Genomic DNA, 23,974 nt, shown 5'->3' on the forward strand with positions numbered 1-23,974 from the left:
GATGCTTCTCTTCATTTTTTGGTATCCGTTTATGACATTTGTAGCCAGAAAATGAACTATTAACATCAATAGATGTTACTATACAATATTTACGCAGAGGAGCAAGTGTAGTATATATATATATATATATTCTGGCAAATTGAAATTTAACCCTTGGAGATATTTTCCCATGGCTTCAATTATTTTTAGTTGGAGTTTCTCCCAATAAGATCCGTCATTTTTTTTCAAGGAGTGCCCGAATTTACCAGAAAATGACCGGAGCTCGTGTCGAACTTCACCAACTAGAGCTAAGCATTCACTGAGTAGCAATACTCGTATCTCTTGTTTCTGAATTGATGTCGACACGATATTACAATGTCATTATTATTATCAGATTTCTCTTAACGTTTTGGTAATTGTGGGCATTTCTGCTCTGGTGATTGGTTTCTAACATTATTGGTCGTCTATAAATTAGGAATTCTTCCATCTTCTCATGCAAAAAGCCCTTCCGTTGCATAGGCATGTAAATGTATTGAAAATATAAACTAAAACTGGATTTATTCCATGTTGTAAGCATACATCTGAAATAAAAACTTATAAAATGTGCTGAATATGCTCTTGAGTACTAATATATGCTCTAACCTTTGAAATATGCATTTATATGCACTACAAAGCTTCAAATTCGGACTATATTATTATTTCTAGAAACCCCTACCAAATTTAACAGAGATGCATACGAGCAAACAATGCATTTGCATAAAAATCCGATGTCTAGTCATATTATATGAAGCCTTCGCGCCCCCCCCCAAAAAAAAAGAAAAGAAATTAAGAACATAAAAAAAGGAAACATGAATTTTTACAGAAAATCCTAATTCTATTAATACGATACTTACCCATACTGTATGATCCCTGTTTTCTCTCTGCATGTAGTACTGGAACCCTGCATGAACTAAGAGACGATTACCTCTGCTAGTTGTTATAAACTCCATTTCTACGTTGAATCACTATGTTCACCCAACAACGAAAACACTAAAATTAAGGAATTAGACATCAAGGGCGATTCTTTTATACCCTATTTATCCCCCATCCTCCAATGACATGATTCACAGGTGTACCATGGCCATACGCACCTGCAGAGATAACTAAGCAGTAACAGGAAAAGAATAATCACAAAATAAAAGTTTATTTAACTCATCTTTCTATTTTTAAACAATGGGTTCCGACTTCATTAACAAAGTGCTTATTTTATTCTTTGCTGTGGAGAATGACTTTATTGTCCATACATTATTTCCAAAAATAGAGATCTTGATCAACTTAGCCGCAGAATGCCTTGAAAGTCGACCTGCAGAGACGATATCAATTTGGAGTGGAAACCAGTAACACATTTTAGTCTGTTTTCGCAAGATTATTTGTTTTTCTGAATTTTTATTTTCATGTACTTTAATTTGCTATTATTTTCGTTATTAGTTTTATTTTATTTTTGTAATTATTTTCCTCTTCTTTATTATAAAGTGTTTGTTAATTTTATCTTTTTTCTAGCTTCTCTAGTATTAATTGCAATTGTTCATATTTAACTTGTATTTGCTCTTTCTCTGTTCTTACTTAGTTCATACTTGTTCTGTCCTCCCTCCCCTTGTAGTGAAAGGAGTTTCAGGGTGAATCACGTGATTGCAGATGGACCGTGTGAAAATGCACCACACCTGCTGACTGATTAATGCGATAACCAGGACCGTGTGAAATTGCTCGATAATGAACACCGTGCGAGATTGCACCGTGTGAAAATGCACGGAATCATCATTAAGACAAATGAATGATGATGGAAGAATTGGTGGAATGAGCTTGTGGAAGGAAACGGTAGTACGCCGAGAAAACCCACGGACATCACGATGTCCACCACAAACTTAATTGGCTGGGGATCGAATCGGACCTTACACACCAGCGGTAAGTATTCTACCACCATGCCTTCTTACAGTTATTTTTTCCGTATACAAGCTTTATATAATAGATTCATATCATAGCTGTTGGTAAAGAACCTGCGAAGGGTACACTGCACCAACACGCCCTGCGAAACATCATATTATAGATAAATGATTTTTTTATTCTTGTGTATACCTGTTTTGAATTATAAATTCATACAGTTGCTATTGGCATAGAAAAAGTAAAGAGTACAATCACTTTATAAAGATTATATGTAAGAAGTTATGTAGCCCTATCTATAAAACAAAACATTTATAGTACAGCCAGTAAAGTACTTAAGGTAGGTCTATTTGATACAGAGGCGGATCCAGGGGGGCGAACGTTTCCCCAGAACGAAACTTTTTAAATTGTATACATAAGTAAAACCCATCCCAGAGTTTGGAGCTCTTAAAAGTAGCTCTAAGTAGCAGTATTACAACCCCCCCCCCAGAATTCCTTCCTGCATCTGCTGCTGATTTGATATGATAAAACAGGAGTTTATTTCCTGCTGCTCGTCAATTTTTCCGAAAAAAAAAAAACTTCAAAAGCGCAATTGGCTCAGTACTACAATGACGTAATGTATAAATGCGCGTCATTTCGTACAGCGTTCGTGTACTACTCAGCTGCCATTTCGGTTGTTACTTCAACACGGGTCGGTAGAATGCAGAGCAACGTGCCTCTGTCGTTGAAAGTTATTTTAAGAATAATGATTCTGTAATTACTGCCCAGCGTTTATTCAGGCAACATTACAACGTGGGTCATCATGGGAAAGTTCCAGGTGGATAGTCTATATCAGGCCTGTCCATGAATTGGCTCCTGGAGCCAAAGCGTGAGCGAGCACGAGCGAAGATAAGAACAGGTGAGCACAGGTGCTGCTAGCTTCGCTTCTTCCACTGCATCCGATAAGTGTTGCCAACCACACATGATGGCAAAAATCCTATGGCCAAGCCTGGCCAGAAATTTGCCCGATGATAAGCATTGAGCAGACGCAAGCGTGAAATGTGCAGGTGTGCTCTCCCCCTCCCCATTTCGAAAGCAGTGACGCGAAAACACTGCAGGAAATAAAATTGGTACGTTTTTTGGTCGAGGAAGACGCATGATAGAGGTTACAGTTAGCGTTGAAGTAACTAACAAATGAACAAGAAAGAAAGAAAGAAAGAAACTAATATTAAACATGTCATCTTACAGACATAAAAACGACTGCAAAAATCGGAAACGAATTGTTTCAGACCTTTTTAGCTTGCTTACACAATTCGTGACGTTGTATTACATTAGCACTCGGTCTGTAACTTGTCACTCGCTTCACGTTTGCGAAGTTGTAAACGCCTTTCGTTGCTAGATTGGCAGCAGAACGACGGGAGGTTGAAAATAATAATAATAATAATAATAATAATAATAATAATAATAATAATAATACGCATTATTATTATTATTATTATTATTATTATTATTATTATTATTATTATTATTATTATTATTATTATTATTATTATTATTATTATTATTATTATTATTCGGACCAAAGAGGGATGAAAATGGGGATTGGAGGAAATTCATAACTAGGAATTGCATAGTTTATACCGCTCACCTAACATTATTAGGGTTATTAAGTGTAGAAGGCTCAGGTGTGCAGGCCATGTAGCCAGAATGGAAGAAATTAGAAACGCTTTCATAATTTTAACTGAAAACCCAATTGGAAGAAGACCACTAGGAAGACCTAGGCGTAGACGGGAAGACAATATTAAGATGGATCTTGCAGAAATAACAGAACAGAGTAGAAACTGGATACAGTTGGCTAAGGACAGAAGTTAGTGGAAATATTTTGTAAACGCGGCATTGAACCTTCGGGTTCCATAGGCCATAGAGTTAGTTAGTTATTATCTAAAAGAAATGTTCAAATGTTGTTAAGAGACAATTACACAGAAGAACTGAGTTCCGTCCAAACACTAATTTGCCGGAAGGAAATTCCAGTACAGTCCAGCCTACTTTAAGCGTTATCCGTGCAACCCACCTTTCATGTTCAAGACATTGGGAATAATTGTTCGTATCATTCAGTTGGAACATTTCCTTCCGAATTTACGCTATTATAGTAGACCTACGCTATTACAGTAGGCCTACAACATTGTGACTTTCAAAATCAGTCAGTAACTATCGAAAAAAGACAAGCGTGTAGCTTCAGTCGTTGAAATGATTTAACATTCTTTTTCACTTTTAACAAGCCACCGGCAAGCAACCAGCCAGGGACAATACATTTTTCCTTATTAAAAAGACACTCCTTGTTAAAAAAAAAAAAAAAAAAAAACTAATTGCAGTCTCTAACGGTCACTCTTAAAAATGGAAAATCTCTTTGGCTCTCTTAATATTTTGTTTGATTCTTTGCGATCAAAGTAACTTTGAAAGTGGAGTAAGAAATACTATTCTTCCTATTGATAGTGTAATAGTGGCTTCTAATCTCCACAACCAACCCCTTGCTAAGCCTATTCGTACACACATACATGCATAAGCTAATTTTCTGGAGATAATATTAAGATGGGATAGTTACAAACAAGTGCTACAGTTTTTTTTCGTATCAACAGATTATCTCTTTTCCTAAAAAGCGAAAGAACATAATATAACAAACCCACACTCGCATATAACAAACCCACATCCTTCTTTAACAAAAGGAAAGAAAAAAGAAGAAAAGGAACGTACATAGTTTATCATTTGATTGCTGTTACAAGTTTGTATTGTCTATAGTTAACGGTTACCACATTGTAAAAAAACACTTTACACTAAATGGCAATCAGTTACCATACATACTTTTTTTTTTTTTTTGGTAAGCTAGTGCTTACCGCCAAAGTTGACAACACTTCCGCTCCTCTAAGGACGAAACCCGAAGATCCACGAAGCACGAACAATGATGTTTGCCCGTAGAATGCTGGTGAGCGTTCATGAGGAGAGTTTCCACTATCTGCTCGCCGTGGGCAGGGCTGGTCTATATTATGCCTCTTTCACATTATCCGGCGATTTGCCGGATCCGGTTTCGGCCCCTTTCATATTATCCGGCGTTTTGCCGTGGATGAAAAATATGCGAGCAGGGTTGCTGTGCAACTGAAGAAACAAAAGTCAGTGACTCTTGTCGTGTTGTGGTGGTTGTAATGGACAGACGCAAAATGTGTTTTCTACTCGCCTTGTTAAGACAGGCAGAAAAAAAAAACGTCAGAGATACATATGGGTTCACCCTTTTTTAGAGAAGCGGTATCTTGAAGGAGATTTTTCTATACTGTTTCCACAATTAATTGAAGACGAAGGAAAATTCTTTAATTACTTTCGTATGTCTATCGCATCTTTTGATGAGTTGTTGGATCGCGTACGGACCCAGCTGCAGAGGCAGAATTCAAAATTTAGGAACTGTATTCAACCTCCAGAAATGCTGGCTGTAATATTAAGGTAAGATAATTTGTATTTTTTATACACATAGATAACGTTAAATTTAATATAACTGAATAGATGGTTGAAGAAAGGATCTGAGTCAATTTCGTGTAGTCATAAGATATTGAAGAAAAAACATGTTAAAACATTTTACTCGACGAAACACTCAAAACAAGAAGTTAATTCCTTTATCAATAGTACCTTACATATATTCGCAGCTGAATTTCCAAGGTGATGGCTCCAGGTCCCTTCTGTAATCAATAGAATAGTGTAGCCAGTGACGGATCTAGCCTGGGGCATAGGCCCCCCAGTTTTTTGAGTGACAAAAATAATTTAACATATTATTTATATATTTTTGTAAGTTTATAGTAAACTCATGATATATCTATGATAGCCTGGGTTCTGGCAGCCCCCATGTCTTCTCTTCTAGATCCGCCACTGAATTTAGACTAAATTAGTAATAAAAATAATAATGTATGGCTAGGCAGAGTATAAGATTTCTATAACATTTTTCCCGGGGCCCCTTTTTCCTTGTGATAATTTCGAATTCTAAGGGGGAGGGGAATAATTTCACGCCAAAAAGTCTTTTTTTTTTCAAAGACCATTGAAAAGGGGACTTTTTTCTTAGGTCTACTAATTCAAAACTTTGGGACCAATTCATCCAATTTGTTGTAATTCTAAATTTTTGATTTTGTTATTTTATTATTACTTTTTTTTTTTTTAGATTGGTCATTATAATTTTCTCCCCAAATTCGTATTTTTGAGTTAGAAATGTTAGGCTCGGCCATTTTGGATTACTCCTGAGGGCAAAATAAGTTTCCAATCGAAAAAAAAAGTCCAAACTTGTTGAAAGTAAGCAAATACTACATGATCCTCAGATTCGACCGTAAATTGACCTGCAAAAGGCAGATTGGAAAGGCGGGTAGCAACCTTTTTTTTTTTTTTAATTTTTGAATATTTTCTTAGAAAGACCTTTTAACATATTTTAGGTCATATTTTTCCCCCTACAATTCATATTTTTGAGTCAGGACCGATTATCACGACCAAGTTACGATAAAGGGGGTTATAAATTAAAGTTTTAAATCCAAATCAAATATTTTGTCTTAAATACTGTCTCTCTTTCAATTCAGTACGCGAATAACTTTCGACGAACACTTGTTGTGTTAAAAGAATTGTGAAGAAATAAGTTAATGTTAAATTGTTTCACTTCAATAAATCGAGGGGGCCGTGGTGGGTAAGGAGCAGAGCTTTCACCTCTGGTGCAGGGGTGCTTGGTTCGATCCCAGCTCGCGCCAAGTGAACTTTGTGTTGGACAAGTAACGTTTGTGTGGGTTTTCTCGGGGTTCTCCCGTTTTCTCCCACTTTCTTCATTCCATCATTTCATTCATTTCTCATCATCACCGTCTCTTTTAGCCTAGCCAACAGAACCATACATAGGACGTAATACAAAATTTAGAACCTTATTACTAGAAAACTTAATCTAGTAGTTATGTTTTTTTTTCTTTTATGTATTTGAAACATCTTGATTGTGTGTTGTCATTTCATTCAAAGCTAATGTAAAATTAGTTCTTCAGTTCTAGTACTTCCTTTGCCAGTATAATACTAGTGGAATTCTTCTTACGACAAATAATAGGTATGACCAAATTTAGTGTGTGGTTCTATTTCCGAAACCTGGTGTTTTTCCGAAATCCGAATATTTTTGGTCATCCTTATTATTATTATTAATAATAATAATAATAATAATAATAATAATAATAATATGTTCTTCATTATTGGTATCGATACCGAAAATACCGATATATATCCATACCGATATACTTTGCCATATTGAGTATCTACAGGGTGTTTCAAAAAATCGCCTCTGGTCTTCAGCCGATACCGCAAAAGCTATGAATATGACACTAAAATCTGTCATTTTCTACTACTTTTACATAGAAAGTACACGCCTCTGTGATCTTCTGGTTCCAATTTTGTAAAAAAAACAACGCCTCTGGCTCCCAGTCGACGGGGGCTGTATTTGGAAGTCAACGCCTTGGGAATATCACCATTTATCTCAGCGACAGCGAAAACTATTGATTTGACACTAATATTGGTCATTTTCGATTATTTTTACATGTCTCGCAATTCTCCAGCCCGGTGACTCCCGGCCCGCATATAATGATGGCTGAATTTGAAAATCATCCTAATGAAAGTATCACCATTTATCTGACCGCGAAAACTGTGAATTTCACACTAATATCGGTCATTGTGGATTATTTTTTACATGTCTCGGTGATCTCCTGGCCCAAGCTCCTTAGCTGATGGGGACTAAATGCGAAAGTAAACGCTATCTTGAGTTTCACCATTGAGCTCACTTGTCAGTGACTCCGAAAGCTATGGATTTGACATTAATATCTGTCATTTTCGATTATTTTTACATGTCTCGAAATTCTTCCCCCCCCCCTCTGGTGATCCCCGGCCCGCATACAAATAGTGGCTGAAGTCATCGCTAATGGTAGTGTTACCATTGATCTCAGCGACCGCGAAAACTATGGATTTGACACTAATATCGGTCATTTTCTACTACTTTTACATGTCCTGGTAAACGCCCCCCTGAGACCTCCTGTTTCGAATGTTGAAAAACACGTATCGGTTTGATCTGGAGCCTGTACCAAGGTACCCGTGACCAAATTTTGGTAACTTTCGGTCCACTCGTATGGTCCCTAGGCCGCACAAAGACAGACAGACACATAAACTCTTTATTTTATTTATATTAGATTATTATTATTATTATTATTATTATTATTATACTATTTCGGGTTTATTCTTTTGTTTTAAGCGTTCCGACTATTGACTCAAGTTTCTTTAAAGCACTGCTCTAGTTTCTGAATTCAGAGGACTATTCAAGAAATTACAGCCAGATAATTATAAAATATATAAAGTACGGTATATTTATCAAATATCACATCATGAATTCTCTCTTGCTTTGCGTAGCAAAATAGTACATAAATATATAGCAAAAGACTGTATTGCTGAAATATTTGATAGTGTATATTTCAATTTTGGGTCACCACAAATTTATAGAAGGTCATTTGTCCAGTGCTACACGGACATCTCCCAATCTTCTATTATATAAAATAGAAAAATAATAATTTATATTGATTTCGACACTTCGGTAGTATTGGTCGTTTTCAATTAATTTTACATGTCATCTTTTCCCATATATTGTATATACAGGTTTGGTTAATTACTCCAGATGTACTGGGCTAGAACATAACCACATACACAAACACACTCCACATAAGACACAAAACCACACGCTCCCATATTATAGCAGCCACTTTCTGCTCTTTCCTAGCAACACTTGCTTCCTCCCCCAACACCCATCCGGTAGTTTGCCGCGTATATGTGAAGAGCTTCATTGCTTGTAATGTTCCGTTTGGCTATACACGGCGATTTGCCGCGCCGGATTCTAGCAGGGAGATCCGGCTGTTTTTGCTCGCCGGATGAATGTCCGGTGACCGCCGCACATATGTGAAAAGCTTCATTCCTTGCAATGTCTTTCTATCTCGTCCGGCAATTCGCCGGAACCGGATCCGGCAAATCGCCGGATAGTGTGAAAGGGACATTAAGGTGGGTCGTTCATTTTGATTAACAGCTTCTGCTTGCAATCGCAAACCAGGAAGGAGGGTAACAACTGTGCAGACACAGGAAGCCATCGACAATATTCGCGCTGCAATATTGCACAGCCCAAAAGTATCTGCTCGTCAACATTCCCTATGTTTACAAATGTTTAATCGCTCATTCAAGTAAATATTGCTCGAAGATCTCTATTTTCACCCTTATAAGCTGCAGATTGTTCATGAAGTTAAGCCTCGTGACTGCGTTTCACGAAAGCAATTCTGCATAACTATGCGCTATCTTTTTCGTGAAAATCCAGAAATGCTGCACACCAGGCCCGAAACCAGCCACAGAGGTTTGGTGGGGTCAGGTCATTAAAAATTCTCTTACAAATATCTAAATTATGATATTTTGTATTAATAATAGCATTTCGTATAGAGGTCTAGAGGGGCCACGAAAAGTTTAGGGGGGCGAGGCCCCCTCTAGCCCTCCTGGTTGCGGGCCTGCTGCACACCATAATGATGTCAGATGAAGCGCATTTTGAGTTGTAGTTCTGTGAATAAACAAAATTTACTTCATTAGAGTGATGTAGACCCGCATGAACTGCACATCAAGACCTTGCACAGCTCTCCTGTCACAGTGTGGTATGGTGTTGCTTCCTTTGGGATTATTGGGCCTTATTTCTTCGAGGATAATACAGGTGCAACTGTAACTGTCACCAATGAAAGCTATCTAAGGATGCTGAAGACCGTTGTTCCTCAATTATGGATGGTGTATGTAGATATACTTTCAAGAAGACGGAGCAACATCGCGCACAGCCAGAATTTGCACGACTTTCTTCCCACTGACCTTTACGGGAATAGTAATTTCTGGTTATGGTGACATCTCCTGGCCGCCACGGTCACCCGACCTCACATGTGCTGATTTCTTCCTTTGGAGGAATCTCAAGCAAGAAGTATTCTGAACATGCTGCGCGACTATTCCTGAGTTAAGGATAGCATTGGAACTACCGTCAGCAATATGTCAGGCAATATGTTACGACGATTTGTGAACAGCTTCTAGTGCCGCTTAGATTAATGTATTGTGCAACGGAGACATATTTGAACAATCATATTCAAACATTAAATAACCCAATCAAACATTGATTTACAAATTTAAAAAATGGCACACTTATAACTGCTATTTGACATTAAGAGTAATAAATAAAAAGCAATTACTTGCATAAGATTGCAAACAAACATAAACCTAGCATTTTAATATATAGATAAAAGCAAAATCAACTGAACAGTTTCTGAAAAAATGTCCGGGAAAAAGTCACTAGATTCGTGGTTCACGTCGTTGTACTATGAACCGACACCTTGAACAATATAATGCATAAGTGTCACGATCAGAAGTGTAAGCATACCTTAATCAAGAAGGAAAATGAAATCTTTGAGTTTTACGTCCCACGATTATGCCGGCTAGGCTAAAGGAGACGGTGATGATGAGAAATGAATGAAATGGTGGAATGAAGAAAGTGGGAGGAAACGGGAGAACCCTGAAGAAACCCACGCACACAGTGTTTGTCCACCACAAAGTTCACTTGTCGGGAGCTGGGATCGAAACCGGAACCTCATGCACCAGAGGCTGATCAAGAAGGGGTCAAACTCCTACGTTCATATTATTTCCTATATTTGTGTACATATACACATTTTTCTTAATATGATAAACGTTATTTTTGTACATCGGCGCAAATCTGTCAACATTGGGAGGGGGACGGGTAAGAACGTTCACATATTTTTTAAAGCGATGTTCAAAATATTTATGACAATGCTATGGAGGATCATGGGAATGGAGTTGTCTTCAATATTGGGAGGCGGCAGATTTGGCAGATGAGAGACAGATGAGAGACATATTACGGTAGATGAATCTGATTTCTGAGGTGAATTTGTTGTATATATCAGGCGACGTAAAGGAAGCGCCAGTCGGACACAAATCATCTCTCCCAAAAATATATTTCAAATCGGATTATTGGGGGGACAGGCCCCGCCAGTTCCAAGTTGGGGACATGTCCCCCTTATTCCCGCGGGATTTGCGCCAGTGCTTTTGTATAATATTGGCCTTATACAGAGTTGTTCTGATGCGTGATTAGTGCCATACTAAAGCCTTCGACTAAAACGTTTCCTGCAGTAATCAGGCTTTTAGTATGACGCAAACCATACGTCAAAACGACTCTGCATAAGGCCCTATAAGTCTCAGATTCCTCATTCCACCCGGATTGTGAAACAAATCTGCCTGTGTAAGTAAGCAACCTAGTAGAAATTGGTAACAGTTTTCATTTAACGCAGTTTAAACCGTATTTTGCCCAGAAAACGCTAGAATATTAGCTATGATATTTAAGCCCCTAAACTAAAGCAGCTCCGGGGATTGCAACTTCGCTTATAAAATACCATTTTTGAACGTACTAAGAATCTGTTTTGTCTTATGTACTCAAGTAATGATTTTGTATTTGTACACATATTCTTAATCTGCACCGTAGAGACATCTAGTTATAAATAAATGTATAACGTTTCACTGCCATTTTCTGAGAAACTATTACCATAAAGATGATATAATTTTCCTCTAAATACAAACTGACTTGCAATTTTACCAGAAAACGCTGGAATTTTAACCATGAAAATTAAGCCTTTAATGTAGAGCTACACCAAGGATGGCAACTATGCTTATAAAATACCATTTTTGAGTGTACTGAGAGTCTGTTTTGTCCAAAAGATGAAATTTATGTAATGATTTTGTATTAGTATACGATTTCTTAATCTGCGCCCTAAAGACATCTAGTTTGAGAGAAATATACGCATAACGTTTTATGAGTTGAAAAAATCACTTTTGATCCAAGAATATAATTAATTCACATTTTAAAGCACGCAATATTGAGTAAAATGGAAATAAAAGCTCTCATTTCTCTTCGTAGTAAATCATGTATAAAATGTGATCGTGTCTGATCACTTTTCTATCCGTAACTCATGTGGCAACATCGCATGTGTCGCAATGCGCTCTGCCATCTATTGAGAAAGTTTTACCCTAATGGTGACTAGCGATCCAGCTTAAAGAAGGGTTAAAACTCGAAGACAACCCCTTTCATACTCTACTGATCGTGGATGTCTATAATGCCTTTGTTATTGCATTGTTCCAGTAGTGGCAGACTATATATACCTAGATGTATATACAGGGTGTTAATGAACTAAACCGACAAACTGTAAGAGTTGATTCCTCACTCCAAAATAAGAGAAAAAGCTCATATGGACCTGTGGGGAAAAGTGCATAGTTTCAGAGCTAGAGCCGTCCAAAACCGCGAAAAAGCCAAATTTAAAGAAGCCCTATTTCGAATTCGAGAAATTGTGGATGGTGGTTCTTATCAGCGTAAAGGAAGTCATGCATACGCACTCCAAAAATGCACATTTCATTAATATTCAATGGGTGTACAGAGTACTCCCTGCAGTGTCCAATTTCCAGACATGCCATTAACCGAATTTTGAAAACGCATGCTGCGATGTTTTCTTTCACGCTTAGAAGAGAAGAAAACGTGAAATATACCGTGACGAAATACATCGCATCGTACGTTATTCTGAAAAAGACATGGAGCTGCCGGTTCCTAACACTTCCGACTTCCCTCCGAAACACAGGATGCCCATTGTTGTCGAGGCTTACCTCCTGCCTAGTTTGGTCTCTCCTTGAAATCAGGGTATATCTGAAAAGTATATTGAGAGTATATCTGAGAATACTCCCTGTAAAAATACCCGGTACACCTATTGAAAATTGATGAAATATGCACTTTTGGATTGTGAATGCGTAGTTTCCTTTACACTGATAAGAACCACCATCCATAGTACATATTATAGGTTATTTTACCACTACAAAAGTTGTATTACGTGTGCTAATGAAACCTTGGTGTTACTTGCTATCTCTTAAATACTTGTAAAGGAAAAATAGACTTTCACCTAAGACTCAACATGGACTAATAACCTAGTCTTGTTCTTTATCTTGATCTACTCATGGGAAAGGGTGCCGATTTCTCTGTAAATTTGGGGGGGGGAGGTGGCATTCAGATGCAGAAGGTATATATATGAGAATTTTAAGACAAATTGCATTCAAATTATGCCAACTATTGTGTATTCATAAATACAATAGGGGGGGCCCACATGAGCTTTGGGGGGGGCCCCGGTATCTGTAATACTACATGAAAGATTAGAAATGTGTGAATCGTTATCGCCGAAGCTATACTACTGTACATTACTGTGAATTTTGAAGAGAATACTTCCTTTGTCACGAAAGTATGGAATAAGGAAGGATTTTTGGAAATATCCATTCTAAGAGGGTAAAAAAGTTTTCAAAATTTCCAGCAGGAATACTCATCTCTCTCACGATCTCACGAATCACTGGCGTTAGAGATCTGGAACTCGGCATATGAACTCTACATTAAAAATAAGCGAATCCATGTTTCAGCACTTCCGAAAATTCCATTTCTAAGGGAGAAAAGTTGTCAATTTTATAATATCCAAAATTTCCATTCTGTATTCAGGAAGTGCCTAATGTGCGGATACACTTAAGTTCGGTATATAAACTCTTAAGTAAAAACAAGAGAACACGTTATTTTAGAATTCTTGAAAATTTCGCTTCTAAATGGGGAAAGGGGAACAATATCTTTCATATTGAAATTTCTCTTATTTATTAACGAAGTGCTGAATGTGGGGATTACTTTAAGTTTGAAATGTTAAATTCGGTTGAGAAACTCTTAAATAAGAATATGGGAATACGTGTTTCACGTTGCAAAAATTTTGCTAGTAAGGAAGGGGGGGGGGGCTTTTGCTTTTGTGAGAGCAGCTCTCCCATATTCCTCAATTTCTTTTTAGCCATTCCGTGTAATACATAATGTACCGTCTTCAATTCTTATAATAATAATAATAATAATGATAGAACTTACATTTGATGCGGCATTGCATTGACACTTAATTTCCAGAACAATACTATTTCTGTGACAATTACAGATTTCTAAATCACATAAGTTCCGATATGCTTGAATATATCCAAAAAGAAGACACAGATAAAGTATATGCATTTTTATGTTTTCTTTTACTCTGACAAACAATTTCAAAACACTCCCACACAAGCTTCTCAACTAAACGACTAGCAGTGAGATTGTAGGCGAAACTCAGGACGTTTCTCAGGAAGTATTTTATCTTTCCATTTACTGATTAGCGTACTGCGAAGAAGAAATTCTAGACAGATTTTGCACTTGTATTTAGAACAGAACGCTTAACTCCTTTGTATATTTCTAATGGCTAACGTTCTTCTTCAAAGCTTCAATTGCATTAAAATAAATTTTAAATTTTGAATATTTGAGCTGATTAAGTCAGTTGCTGGGTATATCTAAAATTATTGTCAATCTTGTACTTACTATACAAATATTTAATATAATATATTTTGTCTAGTTTTAAAACTGTAATTGAATAGTTAATACTAAACTAGAAACGAATGCGTAGGCATAGCTTGAGAAGAACACTAACATAGTACATGAAGTATCCCAAGTGTTTTTTTTAACAACATGTTTATATTATTATTATTAGTGAACACTACACTTAATAAAAATAATTCTAACGGATAAGAATTGTTAGATTGCAGCTTAGCGTCCCTTTCAGCACCGAGGCTATATGAGACCTAGATTTACAGCTTGTCGAGGGATCCGAACATGAACTCCCACCAGGAATCGAACCATACAGCCAGAAAAGAACTCTGTAGGGATTAAGAAAGCCGAGCATTCATCGCCGTAGAAACAACATCTCGCTAGATTTCTTCCTGTGGAGTTCAATAAGGGTAATTATTATCCTCTAGGATTGTCAGATTCTTCAGAGGACAAGGAACATTTTACGAATTTTATGAGAAGGAACGAAGATATGTGACATCTACAATTTATATACTATATAGCTAAATTGTAGAAACGTAGAATAATTTTAACTAAAAATTAGAATAACTGCAACACATAAAACACAAAAGACACCCCTGTGGAAGCTAATATGGTTTGGATCCCAGGTTAAGCTATAGATCCTCGTCTCATATAGCCTTAGTACTGGAAGAGAGGCTAAATTCAAATCCAACCAAACAAATATAATTTATTACAGAAACCTTTGCTGACTTTTAATTTTATTTTAATGAAGACTGCATCTCTTAACAGTCCCACATTTTATTCTTAAACCAGTGTTGGGATACTGGTTAGATAGTAGATAAAAACGGAACTTCTTGATTTTCTCTCATAATACTAACAAGGAAAGGACATGAACATGTCATCCGGACATCCGAATCAAACCTAGTCCATTCGATAAACATAACAAAGACATGTTCATGCACAAAAAATTACGTGCCATGGACCAGAGATGTTCACCCTCGCGAGGGTGGCCCTCTCGAGGACATCCTCACCCTCAAGTTCCCTCGCCCACAGTGACGCGAGGGCGAGGGAGCGCGAGGGCGAGGACAAGATTTGGCCGCGAGGGCGAGGACAAGCTTCGATGGCGAGGGTGAGGGTGCGCGAGGGCGAGGACAAGCTTCGATGGCGAGGGTGAGGGTGCGCGAGGGCGAGGACAAGTTTCGGCAGCGAGGGCGAGGACAAGCTTCGATGGTGAGGGTGAGGGTGCGCGAGGGCGAGGAAAAGCTTCGACGAAGAGGGCGAGGGTGCGCGAGGGCGAGGACAAGTTTCGGCAGCGAGGGTGAGGATCCGCGAGGGCGAGGACAAGCTTCGATGGCGAGGGTGAGGGTGCGCGAGGGCGAGGAAAAGCTTCGACGAAGAGGGCGAGGGTGCGCGAGGGCGAGGACCAGTTTCGGCAGCGAGGGTGAGGATCCGCGAGGGCGAGGACAAGCTTCGATGGCGGGGGTGAGGGTGCGCGAGGGCGAGGAAAAGCGAAGGCGCGAGGGCGAAGAATTCAATAACGAACTTTTTAAATGAATTAAATGTAGACACCGTAAATTGATAACACTTAGTGTAATCCACTTCATCGAAGTCAGTTATTAGTTGATCAATAATTTTAATTGATCTTAAATTAGGATTATCTTATAAATCACTACTGTTAATGGTTTAATTGAATTGTCAATTTTGTAAATAAAATGTCATTCTAAGATAATTACGTTAAGTGTAGATCGCAACTATCTAGACCAGCCCACAAACTGTTTTTAATTGAAATCCTATCCGTTTTCCAAGTATCCAGTTACAAAACTATTAAGTCAATACTGAAAACTAAAAACGAAAATATTTATTGCAATTAAACGATTAACACGATTGGTATTATTAGAGGGGAGCACGTTGGCTCAGTGCTACAGCCAATCTCTGGTTTCAGGGGTCACTCGTTCGATCCCAGGCCAAGTGAGTTCGTGGAGGACGATAGCGTATACTTGGGTTTTCTCGGGATTTTCCTGTTTCCTCCCGTTTTCTCATTCCACCTATTCTTTCATCATCATTCACTTGCAATTCCATCAGTCTCCTTTAGCCATCAAAGGCATAACCGTTGGATGTTAAACTAAAGATTTATTTTATTTTATTTTATTTTTATTTTTATTTTTTTTAAAGATTGGTATCTCTGAAAGCGTTTTTAATATAGTGTAAGAATATGCAGCGCACAGTCTTGAAAAGGGAGACTATTTTGGGCGTCCAGTAGGCTTCTTTCTGTCATCTGTTACCCTTCACTATCGACGTTATTATTATTATTATTATTATTATTATTATTATTATTATTGCTAAATAGGATATTAAAATAGAATGATTTGGTTCTATATCGCAAGTTTTAAAGCTCCCTGACAACTGATATTTAGTCAGCAAAGCATAGGAAAACTTAGAAATAAAGAAGCAAAACTACCTGAAGTATTCGGCTATGGTTCATCTAATCATGGGCGTCGTAACGAGGGGCTTGGGTGGTCGCGTTCCTCCCAGATTTTCGTCACACGTATGTAAGCAAACTAAGAAAATAAAAGCATATATTCAGGGGTGTAGTCGAGAGTATACGAAGGTGTATTGCTCAATCTTAGTCATTTGCGCATACTTTCTGCTTCAAGGCGTGTAGTACTATATTCAAAACTAGCATATATAACCTGTGAAATTTTTAAGACTACCGTATACTCTGTGAAAATTTTAAGACTATGGTGTACGCCGTGTGAAATTTTAGGACTTGAGCAGGAAGTTTTTGATAGTCTATTATTGCAACACAGCCCCTGCCCGCTGCAGCCCCTAGTTATTCGCCTCTACTTTCTAAACATTTTCTATATATTTTACATCCCTGGAGTTGGTGGCCCCGCATCGTGGAGGTTGTGGGGACATTATCTAAGCCTTTGGTCAAGTGACCTTACATTTGGACCTGTCAAGTGACCTTACATTTACATAGATTACTATTGAGATAAGTGGGTAAAACTGCATTCAGGTTTACACCTATAATTTCATGATTCTTAGTGTTCATCCTCCCGAAGGGGAACTTTCGAGGATGTCCTCAATTCTAACTATAGAGAAACGTTCTCACACAACAGAATAAACAATTTCAAACCGTTCATGATCTATATTTAGAAAAAAATTGCACTCTACTAACGTAATTTGCTGTTTTGGAAAATATAAGTTTTACTTATTAATATCTGGGAATCAGTTGATCTGTCTGTATTTTGACGTATTAGAGTTAATGTCCCTTTATAATTCATCACCGATGCCGATGCTAAATGGTACGTGAATCTATAGTTTATGGTAGGATCCGAACCACCATAATGCGTTCAAACTTCACTCAAGGGAATCGAACCTGAGACTTTTGCTGCAAAGCAGACATGCTTGCTAGACACTATACTAACTTCCTTTGTATATTTCAATATCATTAACTTTCAGTAATCACCGGTAATCGACCTATAACCAGAGTCGAAGTCTAAGAGGGAGTTATTGAAAATGTTTAATTATCCTAATTTTTATGTAAATATTTCACTTTAGAATATTAGCGTTTAAATACTCCTCTCCCCCATACAACCATTACACACGCTAATACTATGTAACAAGCAGTAACGACTACATATTATCAGGTGCAACATTTAATCAATCAACATATAACACATAAAGCTTATAAAATTTTAATTAGTCAGCTGGATTACATCTTATGAAAAAAGTTGAATAATTTCCACCTTATATGTTAGTTGTTTGACGTAACGTAAGCATGAAGGTAAGCTTAGATCTTTGTTCGAAATTCACATTGAAATGATATTCGCAAAGAATCTTCAGTGGGCTGAATCTCTTTTGTTCCAGGTTGGCTACAAGACTGCGATAATCGTAGGACGTAAAAATGAAGATTTTATTCCCCAGTCAGAATTTTTAAACTATCCTATCTCTTCAAGTCAATAATTGTCTGTTTTGCATTATTACTTTTCAACCACAGAGCAAAATAATTCAGTCACTCTACTCCTGTTTTAATGATGTACCGTATGGCAGCGTGTAACAAATTGTTGCGAGGTCCTGGGCAAGAAAAGTTTGTGATCGCCCTTTCAGTTTTTAATTGCTAATTATAATAAAATTTCTGGAAATCAATTAATCTACACATTTAATTATTTGTGCTAAAGAAAATAAAGGTTTGTTCTCTTACTTTTCCGTTCCACCATTTCTTTCATCATCATTCACTTGCAATTTCATCCATCTCCTTTAGCAGTTACATAACTCTGGGGCGCTAAACTAAAGATTTCATCTTTTCTTTCATTACTACAATCTTAAAGTTTGCACGTATTAAAGTTTGCACGACATTATTAATTGTTGAATTGGTGGATTTATAAAAGTCAGTGCTAAATCATTTTAGGCTCGATAATCTTTCCAAGGCCCCTGGAGGTGCTAAGCTCTGAGCGTGCCATTTAGGGAGGAACGGTGGCTCAGCGATAGAGAAATTACCTTTGTTCGAAGGGTCGCATGTACGATTCCCGTCCAAGTAAGTTCGTGGTGGAGGACATCGTGTTCATGGGTTTTCTGGGGATTGTCCAGTTTCCTACCACAATCTCATTCAACTATTTCTTTCATCATTCACTTCTGTCTCCTTTAGCATTTAGCTTGCATAATCGTGGGATCTTAAACTAAAGATTTCATTTTTCATTTGCCTTTACGTATTTGTAGTGTAAGGAATCCTTGAGACAACGTTTGAAAGATATCATTTCATAATTGTGGGAATTACTGAAAATAAACTTTCCAACAATGATAGCTGCCAAAAATGAACCAAGACCAAAGTGATAAAGTGCACAAATTGGCCCCTAGGGTAGTTTCTTAAGACAAAGTTTCATATTTATGGCAATTATTGAAAAAAATTCAAAATTTTAACATTGTTAAGGTAGGACAAATGTATCTCTATTAGTGGTGAATATTAACAATATTTGAGCATCGAAATTAACCTTACAAGCACGTTGACACATTTCAGTTTATATTTTAAAATACCAATTAACTTAGATTCACATTCAAATCAATGAAGTCATTCATGTTATAGGTTGGAGTGGGTATATATTTCCGAGTGATAATTCAACAATAGTGTTCTGAAGTATTTTATTTGTTTGCTGACGAAGTTTCAAAATTAAGCACTTTAGATCTTTCCCTTTGAATTTGTTCAAATTCCTCAGTTACGCTACATACATCAGGGATAGCCAACGTGTTGACTGTCAAATTCTGACAGATAGTCCGCAGCAGTCACTCAACCGCCACTCATCAAACCTTGATTTCACCCTCACCCTCATAAGAGCCGCCCTTGTGTGGCTGAATACTTATGCTTGCATCGTAGTTCAAGGAGCATTTTGAAGTAAAGGCATTGGATACTGTTGATAAATGATGTAAACGTCACTATCGACCGAGATCTCCATTGTAACAGTTGTTCCATTTTAGGTGTTCCACAGTAAGTTATACGATGATATGTTTAGTTTCCTTTCTTTAGGACGTATGTTAAGCAAGGGCGGATCCAGGACGGACTTCTGGTGGGGGTGGTGGGTTGTAATACTGCTACTTAGAGCTACTTTTAAGAGCTCCAAACTCTGGGATGCGTTTTATTTGTATATATAAAATAAAGAAGTTTCCTCTTCTGGGGGGGAGCGATCGCCTCCCCTGGATCCGCCACTGACAATAAGGAAATAATTCAACAAATAGGTTGAATAATTGATGCTCTGATCCTCACGAAGGAGGCCCTCTCGAGGTCTCCTCACCCTCAATTACCCTCGCCCTCAATGATATGAGGGCGAGGAAAAGTCTTGAGCACGAAGGCGAGGGCGAGCGAGGATAATGGACAACTCCTATCGCGAGGGCGAGGACAAGCTTCGATGGCGAGGGTGAGGGTGCGCGAGGGCGAGGAAAAGCTTCGACGAAAAGGGCGAGGGTGTGCGAGGGCGAGGAAAAGTTTCGGCAGCGAGGGCGAGGGTGCGCGAGGACGAGGACAAGCTTCGATGGCGAGGGAGAGGGTGCGCGAGGGCGAGGACAAGTTTTGGCCGCGAGGGCGAGGACAAGCTGCGAGGGCGAGGGTGCGCGAGGGCGAGGACAAGTTTCGACAGCGAGGGTGAGGGCGCGCGAGGGCGATGGACAATTCCATTCGCGAGGGCGAGGGTAAACGAGGGTGAGGGCCAACTGCTACTGCGAGGGCGAGGGTGAGTGAGGTCGAAGTAAAATGAACATCTATGCCATGGACAACGGAGTAAGTCCCTGGAACCCACTAACCCTGTTAGTATATAGAAAATCGTAGAACTTGCAGTCAAATAGCTATTGCATCAACACTGTGCATTGAAAAGTCTTGGTTTATAGTCCATTCTCTTCAGCATGAAACAAGCTTTCCAGAGGTGCTATGTATTTTGGGCCTATTACGTACTTGAACAGGGAAAATCCCCTCCAGAAATTCCTACCATCAACTTTGGACCCCTCTGGAGTGGCCCCGAGTAAAAGCACACAATCCAAATGTATCTCTAAAAATACTATAGGGGTTAAGAAATGTGTATACCAAGTTTTGTATTGATAGACGGAATAGAGATGAGGGAAAACTTGTATAACAATACACATTTTTTCCTCATATCTATTCTGTCTATCAATACAAAGCTTGGTATATAGGCCTACATTTCCTAACCCATACAGCAGTGGTCGAAGTGAGACGGTATGCGGTGGTATGCCATACCACCTCTGGTTTTTCAGTGATGAAGGCATAGCACCTCTGGTTTTTCAGTGATCAAGACATACTGTCACTGGAGAGTAGATGCAAAATATCTTTAATAAATCAATTTTTATACACAGTAATTGTCGAATAGCTTTGCACGTAAAAAAGATTTTATTTCGCATGAAGAAATCATTTCTAACTTGACAACACCGACATTTTTTAAAAAAAATATCTTTTACCTATATTTTGGTTAGAAAAAGAGGTGTTTTCAAGGAAGTTCATCTAGTTTATATTTTGATGTGTTATATTGAATTTTTAAAATTTCTTATGTACGTGTGTGTGTGTGTGTGTCTTCTTGAATTAACGATATAAATGTCTTTTGAGCATGGGCGAATTTAGGGGTTGTCTGCTGTGGTGGGCGGATCTTCCGGCAGTTCGGAATGACCCTCAGTTGAGTAGGGATGCGCATGAGACGAGTCGAGAGCGGATTTTCCTGACAAAATTCGAGTCGAGACACGGTTCTTCTAATAGAGAAATATACAATTTTCGAGACGAGACAGCACAAATCTTGTCTCGTGCGCACCCCTACAGTTGAGTAAGGGGTCCGGGAGTTTTCCCACACGAATTTTTTAATATAGAAACTAGGTTTTAGATTATCTTCGGGTATAATTCTCTATAATACAACATAAAGGGATATTTTAAATTTTCTTTTCAGAAAATTGTTGCCAGTAAATCGAGGTCTCTATGTCCCCTCCCCCCCCCCCAGGTGCTACAGAGAAGCTCTTCAATGGTTTTGAGTCATTATTTAAATCAAAATGCAATCTTTTAAGCAGCATACCCTCATTGTATTTCAACATTTAGATAGCCGGTATGTCGAGTCAAAATAGTAATAAAACATACCGCTTTTGCTTTTTTTCCACTTCAAACACTGCCCTATAGTATTTTTAGAGATACATTTGGATTGCGTGCTTTTACTCGGGGCCACTCCAGAGGGGCCCAAAGTTGATGGTAGGGATTTCTGGAGGGGATTTTCCCAACCTTCTCCCAATTTTCCCTCTTCAAGTACGTAATGGGCCCCGATACATAGCACCTCTGGAAAGCTTGTTTCATGCTGAATAGAATGAACTATAAACCAAGACTTTTCAATGCACAGTGTTGATACAATAGCCATTTCAGTGCAAGTCCTACGATTTTCTATATACTAACAGGGTTAGTGGGCTCCAGGGACTTACTCCGTTGTCCATGGCACGTAATTTTTTGTGCATCTTTGTTATATTTATCGAATGAACTATGTTTGATTCGGATGTCCGGATGACATGTTCATGTCCTTTCCTTGTTAGTATTATGAGAGGAAATCAAGAAGTTCCGTTTTTATCTACTATCTATCAACACAAAAGTGATAATAAAAATAGTTTCTTCGTATGCACATTTGGCAATGGTAAATCCGACTTCAATTTGCGGTCGAGTGCTTACGTGGTTCGAATCCTATGTTAAGATGTAGGTCCACGTCTCATAGCTTAGCTGTTATATTCCATCTTTAATAATCCAGTTAAAATCCCATAATACTATGTATTATCAAAAAGTCCTGTAAAAGAAACAAACAGCTATTCATTATAAATAGACACTGTATTGTATCTTTGTGCGATCCTCTTCTTGTTCTGCTGAAGCTGCTCCCTTCTATCGCACGAATTTTCAAATTTGAAAAATACTAATCTTCACGTTTCAATTAGAAGCTGTAAAATAAAATATTTTCTTCTATTTTTCTTAATTTCTGTCAGACAATCCATTTTCAAGGTACAGATCATATGGTTCGGATCATTCCTTATACTATAAGTTCACTTTTCAAATAGCTTCATTCTTGAAAACAGCATAGTTTCGCTGTTAAAAAACAGTTTTTATTCAAAAAAATGTCTTCTTTAATAATCACTAATTTATACATTTTTATAAAAACAATCACTCGCATATAAAAATAGAAAAAGGAAAAAATACACTTCACTTTTTCTATCACCCAAAATAAACTAATTTATTTCCATATATTTACACAGATTTTTCTTTTCCTTTTTTTATACTTTTTCAGTCTCAATTTTTTGAGGGCTTCCACCCTCCTTGTAACAATTATCACATTTATTTTTAAAAAATGAAATGAAATCTTAGTGTTACGTCCCACGTTTATGCCGGTTAGGCTAAAGGAGACAGTGACGATGAGTGAAATGGTGGAATGAAGAAAGTGGGAGGAAACGGGAGAACCCCGAGAAAATCCACGAGCACGGTGTTTGTCCACAAAGTCCACACGGCGCGAGCTGAGATCGAACCAGGGACCCCAAGCGCCGGAGGTGAACGCCCCACCACTGAGCCACCGAGGCCCCACATTTATTTCAACTTTCTAAGGGAAAGAGACGCCATAACACTTCTTCGTCGTCTTCGTTCTCTTCTCTTTCCTTCCTTTTCACTTTCTTCTTCTCACGCATCTAGGATTTTACTTTCACATTTGGTTACGCTTTTTTCAAGTGTCTCAATGGTTTTCCAGCGATTTTCGCACACGTGTGGCATTAGCAGGTCCACTAACGAAAGAAAGCACTGATTTTTTACAATTTTCAGTGATTGATTCCATTGGAATAATTTCATCTGCCATCCTTCTGGAAAATAAAAGAAACAGAATTATCAATAATAAGAATTTACAAAGCTATACAATCTAACTTAAATAGCCTCATGGGTAACCAATTATCGTAAAACACCCAAATCCAGTTTTCCGACAATAAGCCTATATGCGTTTTAATTCTACGTTAATTATCGATTTGTGTACCCTCATTAATAAAATCACCTTTTTAAAAAATATTATAACATAATTTGTCAATGGTATTCCTCTAATAATCATTAGTTTTCAGTTCTTT

At 37.9% G+C, this 23,974-nt stretch overlaps 1 protein-coding gene across 5 annotated transcripts in view; it reads right to left on the bottom strand.

Moving 5' to 3' along the window:
- LOC145673729 (male abnormal protein mab-31-like) overlaps positions 1–23,974 on the bottom strand; it is an 86,946-nt gene that overhangs the window by 25,748 nt on the left and 37,224 nt on the right. The window contains exons 2-3 of one of the 5 annotated variants that reach the window (XM_081743460.1): positions 21,139–23,719; positions 13,907–21,107 (exon numbers count right to left, since the gene is read on the bottom strand). The exons of 1 other annotated variant lie outside the window; for it this stretch is intronic. In XM_081743460.1, the coding sequence (XP_081599586.1) occupies positions 13,907–14,041 (135 nt within the window). In that variant the 5' untranslated portion in view covers positions 14,042–21,107; positions 21,139–23,719. Of the gene's footprint in view, positions 1–13,906; positions 23,720–23,974 lie in introns of those variants that run through there. 3 more of the 5 variants (XM_081743450.1, XM_081743471.1, XM_081743489.1) reach the window with 3 other exon arrangements.

Source organism: Thermobia domestica, chromosome 2, assembly GCF_964235325.1.
Source record: "Thermobia domestica chromosome 2, izTheDome1.hap1.1, whole genome shotgun sequence".
NCBI classification, from domain to species: domain Eukaryota; kingdom Metazoa; phylum Arthropoda; class Insecta; order Zygentoma; family Lepismatidae; genus Thermobia; species Thermobia domestica.